Below are 11,182 nucleotides of genomic sequence, written 5' to 3'. Positions count from 1 at the left end.
TACTGAGGTCATGTCACAATTTATCTACAATTACAGATCCTCTTTAAAATATAAAGGATCATGGCGGCCATCTTGGATTTTGGCAGTCATCTTGGACAAAATGAGATGGGTCCTGAGCTTTTTTAAACCTAAATACACATATGTATTGTCTTACAAAGTTTCATAATTTTAACACAAAGTGCACAATTTGGTGAACTTTTGTCACGATATGACTGGACTTCTTGTATTTCAGACATATATATATATATTGTTGAGTTTTGCTCAAAACAAGATGAAATAAGGAAGAGCATATGCAGGACTATCAATTCCATATACATGTAATCGGCGTGATGATTGTGTCACAATACTTTTATGCTTATCGCCTAATTACGGTACGAATTTTATCTAGTTAACCAATTAGTAAGTTACTTACTAAATTAAATTCGCAAATCATAAAACCAGATAACCAGTTACTTTTAAAAGCCAAATATGCTAAATAAGCATCCAATATTATATATACTTTCAACCAATCTACTAACCAATCCTAACACTGTATCAAGACGTACTGTAGTCGTATTATAGTAAATAAGACTTTTGCTTCCCCAAAATCCTAAACTTATACGATGTTTGCAAAATGTCTGCCATGTTTAGAAACAAGTACTGTTTGAACCAACTCACAGAAAGGGTCTACAAATCATAAGGAAATCAAGTTTCGCAAGTTTCATTTATTTTATAAGTCTGCTAGTCATGTACAGGTATGTATCAAGTAATGCCTATACTGTAGAAGTCATGCTCCCTTTTCAAAATTCATTTATACTTCTATAACAATTCTTAACAAAATCCAGTAACAACTTTCATGTATGCAGCATTAGTTATACACAATCAACATTCTACCATGGGCGCCATACATTTTCTTTTGACACTTGACCAACTTCAGCATTATTACTTCGGTCAAACGAAAAACAGCCATCTGACCCACACGATTGAATGTCAGTGGTCATGTCGAAACTAGCAAATCCTGAATCAGTGTTCATGAAGCTCAGATTGGAAGTACTGGAATTATGCATGATGACGTCATCATGGCATTCCGTCATCCGCAAGATCGGCGAACATTCTAGAGTTCCCGAAGAGGTTGTTGAAATTTGACCCGTCAATCCTGTCAGACCTTCGTTCGATCTTCTCGGCGTTGACATGAAAACGGCCTGTGAGTTAAACGTTAATGGCACCCGGTTCTCGATCTGGGGAATCCGATTATGAACTTCTTGAAGACGATCTTTACCAGCCTGGCTACTGTTCTGTTTTTGCTCACGTGCGCAATCCCGGTAGCCGGTCTGGTAAGAGGTTGCGGAGAAAGCGTCCTCTGTGGCGTCGGTGGCTATGCTAACGGCCCGTTGCCGCTGCTGTAGACGTGTCAGATGGAAAACAGTGAGCTCCAAAATGTCCGCCTTGTCCACACGCGTCATAGATGACACCTGGACGATAGAGTACAACATGTGGCGTAAGATTTTCTGATGCAAACTTGAAATTTTAGAAACCCCAGAATTACCTCATTATTTTGTTATATATAAAAAACAAAAATTCTATGATGAAGTTTTTTTAAGGTTTTACTATATTACATCCTATTCCCCACGGACTTCACTTGGGTCAATGTTTAGTTAATCTCCATTTCAAATTTTATAATATACGTACTGTGTCGTTTGGCTGACAAAATCCGATTATATATCTTTTGAAAGGTTTGAACTATTGAAAGCTTCATTTAAGAACATGGGTTTTGTAATAGAAGCTGTTAAACATAAGATGATATGTTTAATTGACAGAATCTCATTTGCATTTGTGTCATGTCGAGGCGTACCTGTTCTCGGATGGTGTCCGCGATAAGGAGCTTGAGGCGGTTAATGCTCGCGTTCATTCTCTCGCGGCGTTGACGCTCAACTAGAGGCTTGCGTACCTACAATGGGCACACAATATGATACTTATTACAATTGAAATATGTTTATTAAGATTGCTTTTAAAAATACTTAAAATCGTTATCTTTTTTGGATTAATCTAAAACAAACGTGAGCAAATATCATGATAACATTTTCAAGAATATGCTAATGTTAATTTGAAGGTAATGAAAATACGATGCCATTCTGCTGTATAATGATAGCAATTAAACTGTGCTGTTCAGTTTGTATTCATGTCATTGAAAAAGAGAGGCTATAACATCTATTGTGAATTAAGTAAACACCAACCTTTCTCAGATACGAAGCAACATCTCGTGGGGAATTTCGCATATCAGCCATTTTATAGAAATAAGATTAAATGTTTCAAGGGTCAACTCGTTGTAGCTTATGATATTGATGCAAAAACAGTTATGTTTGATGTTTGGAGAAATTTCCGAGTATATATATAGAACGTGTAACTTGTGTCATTTGACACGTGATTGCAATTATCACTTCACGTGGACATCCTTAATTGACACGTGTGTTGAGTAATGAGGTGGACAACTTTAACTAATTGTCGTCGTAAAGTGAGATGTGCCTCAAATTAATTTAAACTCATTAATTAGAGTGGTTAATTAGCAACTATCGATTTAAATGATTGGAACTGAATTAAAACAATCCAAAACTTCCTTCCACCTACTAAACATTAGGATTTTGTATCCACGTCGGTCATTTTATACTTGTAATTGTTATAGGAACTATTCCCAACAAAGATTCTATCTAATTTTTAACAATTGACCTCAATTGTTTTTTGTATTATGTAGTCGTTTTATAATGTTTACATTGTATATACAACTATTTTAGTTTTAAGTATTCTGTAAAAACTCCTATAACTCTATTCTGAGTGGCAGTGTTCTCATAATTATGAACTATATTTGATGTACATTGACGAGACGAATATATAATATAAAGAGCCATTCGTCCGTCGGTTCGTCGTTTTATGATTTATTTTAAAACAAGAGCATTCATATTTTTCGATACCGGTTCTGTCTAAGCGATGGATAAGCCAGTCATGGCTTTTAAGACCTGTGTGGGCGAAGCAAATGCAATGTGCACGAGCATGCAATGCTTATAACAGTATAATCTAATTGAAAAGCATGTTTAAAAACTTGGCAAATTAAAACTGCACTATCACAGATTTACCATTTTTACAACTTTTTTTTACTTTTTTTGTCTTAGAAAGGGCAAATTATTGCGTAAATATCTGCAAACCAGTGATATAAGACTGTTGACAAAAGATCAGATCGAAGATTTGCATATTTCCGATCGAAAATTAATGTTTTATGGCTTAAACCGTTACTAATCTCAAAGAAATGGGCACTCGGACTGAATCTTGATAAAGCATTTCAAAAAAATATTTGTCGATAGTATCAATATATTTTTCTAATTTAAATTCTTTTTTAAACTTAAACTAATATTCAAATTTGCTCTGTGAATTCACAATATCGAACCATTTTTGAACATACAATGTACTGATAACGTAGCCTTTGTTTTAGCAAAGAGAAATCATTTCTTTCATTAGAAAATAGAAATTCATTAAAGAGATGTTCAACAGCTTGAATCCAACTTAGTTTAATATTCACAATTACGCATACAATGTCTCAAACATTCTTATAATGAAATATTTTATTATAGATTATGGGGAATTCATATACTTTAAATATTTAAATATATGATCACATCGTTATACATTTCAAGTCTTTAAGTTCTGAACATTAGACTCTTTGCCATCTACTTGTTGGCGCGCAAACAGGGATATCCTATACATGTACGTGCATATGGAGGGGGGGGGGGTACTGGTATATGGCGACAGGGATATGCTGGAATATGGGAAAAGGGACATGGTGTACTGGTGTATGGGGCAGGGACATGCTATACTGGTATATGGACAGGAATATGCTATACTGGTATATGGGAACAGTGACATACTATACTGGTATATGGGGACAGTGACATACTATACTGGTATATGGGGACAGGGACACGTATACTGGTATGGGGGCAGGGACATGTTGTACTGGTATATAGGGACAGGGAAATACTATACTGGTATATTGGGACAGGGAATACTATACTGGTATATTGGGACAGGGACACTATACTGGTATATGGGACAGGGACATACTATACTGGTATATGGGACAGTGAATACTATACTGGTATATGGGACAGGACATACTATACTGGTATATGGGCAGGGACATGTGACTATATATGATATTGGGACAGGGAAATACTATACTGGTATATGGACAGGGACATACTATACTGGTATATGGGGACAGGGACACGTTATACTGGCATATGGGGGCAGGGACATGTTGTACTGGTATAGGGGACAGGGAAATACTATACTGGTATATTGGGACAGGGATATACTATACTGGTATATGGAGACAGTGACATACTATACTGGTATATGGGAACAGTGACATACTATACTGGTATATGAGGACAGGAATACTATACTGGTATATGGAGACAGTGACATACTATACTGGTATATGGAACAGTGACACACTATACTGGTATATGGGGCAGGGACATACTATACTGGTATATGGGGACAGGGACACTATACTGGATATGGGGGCAGGGACATGTTGTACTGGTATATGGGACAGGGATACTATACTGGTATATTGGGACAGGGATACGCTATACTGGTATATGGAGACAGGGATATACTATACTGGTATATGGGACAGTGACATACTATACTGGTATATGAGGACAGTGGACATACTATACTGGTATATGGAGACATGACATACTATACTGGTATATGGGGACAGGGATACGCTATACTGGTATATTGGGGCAGGGACATGTTGTAGGTATATGGGGACAGGGATACGCTATACTGGTAAATTGGGGCAGGGACATGTTGTACTGGTATATGGGGACAGGGATACGCTATACTGGTATACGGGGACAGGGACATGCTATACTGGTATACGGGGACAGGGACATACTATACTGCTATTTGGGGACAGGGACAGGTTGTACTGGTATATGGGGACAGTGACATACTATACTGGTATATGGGGACAGGAATATGCTATACTGGTATATGGGGGCAGGGACATGCTTTACTGGTATATACAGGCAGGGACATGCTAAGCTGGTATATGCGTGCTGGGACATGCTATACTGGTATATGCGGACAGGGGTACGCTATACTGGTATATGGGGACAGTGACACACCATACTGTTATATGGGGACAGGGATTTGCTATACTGGTATATGGGGTCAGGGGCATGCTATACTGGTATATGGGGTCAGGGGCATGCTATACTGGTATATGGGGTCAGGGGCATGCTATACTGGTATATGGGGTCAGGGGCATGCTATACTGGTATATGGGGACAGTGACATGCTAAGCTGGTATATGCGTGCTGGGACATGCTGTACTGGTATATGGGGACAGTGACATACCTACTGTTATATGGGGACAGGGACATGCTATACTGGTATATGGGGTCAGGGGCATGCTATACTGGTATATGGGGTCAGGGGCATGCTATACTGGTATATGGGGTCAGGGACATGCTAAGCTGGCATATGCGTGCTGGGACATGCTGTACTGGTATATGCGGACAGGGATACGCTATACTGGTATATGGGGACAGTGACATACCATACTGTTATATGGGGACAGGGACATGCTATACTGGTATACGGGGACAGGGACATACTATACTGCTATTTGGGGACAGGGACAGGTTGTACTGGTATATGGGGACAGTGACATACTATACTGGTATATGGGGACAGGGACATGCTATACTGGTATATGGGCAGGGACATGCTTTACTGTTATATACAGGCAGGGACATGCTAAGCTGGTATATGCGTGCTGGGACATGCTATACTGGTATATGCGGACAGGGGTACGCTATACTGGTATATGGGGACAGTGACATACCATACTGTTATATGGGGACAGGGATTTGCTATACTGGTATATGGGGTCAGGGGCATGCTATACTGGTATATGGGGTCAGGGGCATGCTATACTGGTATATGGGGTCAGGGGCATGCTATACTGGTATATGGGGTCAGGGGCATGCTATACTGGTATATGGGGACAGTGACATGCTAAGCTGGTATATGCGTGCTGGGACATGCTGTACTGGTGTATGGGGACAGTGACATACCATACTGTTATATGGGGACAGGGACATGCTATACTGGTATATGGGGTCAGGGGCATGCTATACTGGTATATGGGGTCAGGGGCATGCTATACTGGTATATGGGGTCAGGGATACGCTATACTGGTATATGGGGACAGTGACATACCATACTGTTATATGAGGAAAGGGACATGCTATACTGGTATATGGGGTCAGGGCATGCTATACTGGTATATGGGGTCAGGGATACGCTATACTGGTATATGGGGACAGTGACATACCATACTGTTATATGAGGACAGGGACATGCTATACTGGTATATGGGGTCAGGGACATGCTATACTAGTATATGGGGTCAGGATACGCTATACTGGTATATGGGGACAGTGACATACCATACTGTTATATGGGGACAGGGACATGCTATACTGGTATATGGGGTCAGGGGCATGCTTACTGGTATATGGGGTCAGTGACATACCATACTGTTATATGGGGACAGGGACATGCTATACTGGTAATATGGGGTCAGGGGCATGCTATACTGGTATATGGGGTCAGGGATACGCTATACTTGTATATGGGGACAGTGACATACCGTACTGGTATATGGGGACAGAGACATGCTATACTGGTATATGGGGTCAGGGATATGCTGTACTGGTATATGGATGCAGGGACATACTATACTGGGATATGGGTGCAGGGACATGCTATACTGGTATATGGGGTCAGGGGCATGCTATACTGGTATATGGGGTCAGGGATACGCTATACTGGTATATGGGGACAGTGACATACCATACTGTTATATGGGGACAGGGACATGCTATACTGGTATATGGGGTCAGGGGCATGCTATACTGGTATATGGGGACAGTGACATACTATACTGTTTTATGGGGACAGTGACATACCGTACTGGTATATGGGGACAGAGACATGCTATACTGGTATATGCGGACAGGGGTATGCTGTACTGGTATATGGGGTCAGGGATACGCTCTACTGGTATATGGGGACAGTGACATACCATACTGTTATATAGGGACAGGACATGCTATACTGGTATATGGGGACAGGGGTATGCTGTACTGGTATATGGGGTCAGGGATACGCTATACTGGTATATGGGGACAGTGACATACCGTACTGGTATATGGGGACAGAGACATGCTATACTGGTATATGGGGTCAGGGATATGCTATACTGGGATATGGGGTCAGTGACATGCTATACTGGTATTTGGGGACAGGGACATGCTATACTGGTTTATGGGGACAGTGACATACTATACTGGTATATGGGGACAGGATATGCTATAAAGGTTTATGGGGACAGTGACATACTATACTGGTATATGGATGCAGTGACATACTATACTGGTATATGGGGACATGGATATGCTATACTGGTATATGGGGTCAGGGACATGCTATACTGGTATATGGGGACAAGAAAATGCTATTTTGGTATAATGGGACAGTGACATGCTATACTGGCATATAGGGATAGGGACATAATATACTGTTATTTAGGACAGGGTCATGCTTTACTGGTATATGGGGACAGGGACACGCTATGCAGGTACATGGGGACAGTGACATTTTATCCGGTATATAGAGATAGGGACACGCTAAATTGGTATATGGGGACAAGGACATGCTATACTGGTATATAGGGACAAGGACATGCTATACTGGTATATGGGTGCAGGGACATAATATACTGGGATATGGGTGCTGTACTGGGATATGGGGACAGGGATATGCTATACTTGTTTATGGGTGCTGGGACATGCTATACTGGGATATGGGTGCTGGGACATGCTATACTGGTATATGGGTGCAGGGACATGCTATACTTGTATATGGATGCAGGGACATGCTATAATTGTATATGGATGCAGGGACATGCTATACTGGTATATGGATGCAGGGACATGCTATACTGGGATATGGATGCAAGGACATGCTATACTGGGATATGGATGCAGGGACATGCTATACTGGGATATGGGTGCAGGGACATGCTATACTGGTATATGGGTGCAGGGACATGCTAAACTTGTATATGGGTGCAGGGACATGCTATACTGGTATATGGATGCAGGGACATGCTATACTGGGATATGGATGCAGGAACATGCTATACTTGTATATGGATGCAGGGACATGCTATACTGGTATATGGATGCAGGGACATGCTATACTGGGATATGGATGCAGGGACATGCTGTTCTGGTATATGGATGCAGGGACATACTATCCTGGGATATGGGTGCAGGGACATGCTATACTTGTATATGGATGCAGGGACATGCTATACTTGTATATAGAAGCAGGGACATGCTATACTGGGATATGGCTGCAGGGACATGCTTTACTGATATGGAGGACAGGGACACGCTATACTGGTGTATGGGGACAGGGACATTCTGTACTGGTATATGGGGACAGGGACATGCTGTACTGGTATATGGGGACAGGGAAAGGCTATACTGGAATATGGAGGACAGTGACACGCTATACTTGTGTATGGGGACAGGGACATTCTGTACTGGTATATGGGGACAGGGACATGCTGTACTGGTATATGGGGACAGGGAAAGGCTATAATGGAAGCAGTGATATGCTGAACTTGTATATGGGGACAGGGACACGCTGTACTGGTATATTAGATAGGGACATGCTATACTGGTATAGGGAGGTGGCAGGGACTTACTGTACTGGTATATCGGGGGCAGCGACATGCTGTACTGGTATATGGGGGCAGGACATGTTATACTAGTATATAGGGACACGGTCATGCTATACTGGTATATGTTGGCAGAAACATGCTGTAGTGGTATATATGGACAGTGACGTGCTATAATGTAATATTGGGACAGGGACGTGCTTTAATGGTATAAGGGCCCAGGGACATACTTACATATGGAGATAGGGACATGCTATAAAGGTGCATGAGGGGGGGGGGGGGTCAGGGACGTGCTGTACTGGTATATCGAGATAGCGACATGCTATACTGGTCTATGGGGGAAGGGACGTGCTGTACTGGTATATGGGGTGCAGGGGCATGCTATACTGGTATATGCAGAGAGATACGTGCTATTCTGGTAAATGGGGGGCAGTGACTTGCTGTACTGGTATACGGGGGCAGAGACGTGTATACTGGTTTATGGGGGCAGGGACTTGTTGTACTGGTATATGGGGACAGGGACATTCTGTAGTGGTATATGGGGACAGTGAAATGCTATACTGGTATAAAGGGACAGTAACGTGGTTGTAAAAATGTGGTGTGTCTAACGATGGATAGGCTTAATAAGAGCTACATGTCTGTTTGTTTGGCTCTGAATTGGCTTTGTGGTATTTTTTCCTCTGAATAGGCTTAATAACAGCAACACAGGGGGTTTCTGGCTCTAAATGGGCTAAGTTATTGTCAATATGTGTATAAGTTGGTATTTAGAATGCTTATTAACATCTGCACATAAGCTTGTTTGGATTGAAATTGGCTTTATGGTTAAAATGTGGGCAATTTAGCACTGAGCAGGCTTAAATAGAGCAAACCATAGGTTTGTTTGGCACTAAATTGTTTATGATTCCCAAAGTGATGTTCTATCTTAATCTTAATTAGAGCTCTATATGAGTATGTTTAGTTGGGCTCTGATAAAACTTTATGGTTGCCAAAATTGGTGTATTTGAATCCGAGAATGCTTAATTAGAGCTGCGCATATGTTTGATTGGCTCTGAATTGGGTCGATGGTTGCCAAGATGTCGTCTGTTTGGAACTTGGAAGGCTTAAAGATGCCAATGGGTTATGGTTGCCAAATTATGGTTAAGCTGGCCCTGATAAGGCTTAAGTCGAGCTGCATATATGTTTGTTTTGCTCTGAATGGGTTTCATGGTTGCCAAAATGTGGTCTATTTGGTACTAAGGGGGCTGAATATAGGATTTCTTTACACTAAAATGATCTTTTAATATCAACACGATTGTTTCTTGTGAAATCGATAGAGTGTCATAGAGCCATCGTATTGTATTAGGTGCAATATTGACTGTCAGAGGGAGCTTTGGACACACAGTGTATGTGGTAGTAGTAAGTTATTTTGGCTTTCTAAGCTAAAAAAGCTTATTATGTATAAACAAAATATGTTATAAAGATTTTTTCTGAGATTTAAAGAAAAAGTAAATACTACGTAAATAATGTATTTACTGAGGTCATGTCACAATTTATCTACAATTACAGATCCTCTTTAAAATATAAAGGATCATGGCGGCCATCTTGGATTTTGGCAGTCATCTTGGACAAAATGAGATGGGTCCTGAGCTTTTTTAAACCTAAATACACATATGTATTGTCTTACAAAGTTTCATAATTTTAACACAAAGTGCACAATTTGGTGAACTTTTGTCACGATATGACTGGACTTCTTGTATTTCAGACATATATATATATTTGTTGAGTTTTGCTCAAAACAAGATGAAATAAGGAAGAGCATATGCAGGACTATCAATTCCATATACATGTAATCGGCGTGATGATTGTGTCACAATACTTTTATGCTTATCGCCTAATTACGGTACGAATTTTATCTAGTTAACCAATTAGTAAGTTACTTACTAAATTAAATTCGCAAATCATAAAACCAGATAACCAGTTACTTTTAAAAGCCAAATATGCTAAATAAGCATCCAATATTATATATATACTTTCAACCAATCTACTAACCAATCCTAACACTGTATCAAGACGTACTGTAGTCGTATTATAGTAAATAAGACTTTTGCTTCCCCAAAATCCTAAACTTATACGATGTTTGCAAAATGTCTGCCATGTTTAGAAACAAGTACTGTTTGAACCAACTCACAGAAAGGGTCTACAAATCATAAGGAAATCAAGTTTCGCAAGTTTCATTTATTTTATAAGTCTGCTAGTCATGTACAGGTATGTATCAAGTAATGCCTATACTGTAGAAGTCATGCTCCCTTTTCAAAATTCATTTATACTTCTATAACAATTCTTAACAAAATCCAGTAACAACTTTCATGTATGCAGCATTAGTTATACACAATCAACATT

At 40.3% G+C, this 11,182-nt stretch overlaps 1 protein-coding gene across 1 annotated transcript; it reads right to left on the bottom strand.

Annotated features, from left to right (window-relative positions):
* Positions 1 to 869: 869 nt before the first annotated feature.
* Positions 870 to 2,264, bottom strand: LOC128208418 (enhancer of split mgamma protein-like). Its single transcript, XM_052911977.1, has 3 exons — positions 2,214 to 2,264; positions 1,832 to 1,927; positions 870 to 1,451 (listed from the first exon to the last, which is right to left on the bottom strand). The coding sequence occupies exons 1-3, from the start codon at positions 2,262 to 2,264 to the stop codon at positions 870 to 872; spliced, it is 729 nt and encodes a 242-aa protein (XP_052767937.1).
* Positions 2,265 to 11,182: the final 8,918 nt, after the last annotated feature.

The sequence above is a fragment of the Mya arenaria genome, chromosome 11 (genome assembly GCF_026914265.1).
Source record: "Mya arenaria isolate MELC-2E11 chromosome 11, ASM2691426v1".
In the NCBI taxonomy this organism is placed as follows: domain Eukaryota; kingdom Metazoa; phylum Mollusca; class Bivalvia; order Myida; family Myidae; genus Mya; species Mya arenaria.
The sequence above is the reverse complement of the archived record's forward strand: the minus strand, read 5'-3'. Positions and strand labels throughout refer to the sequence as shown.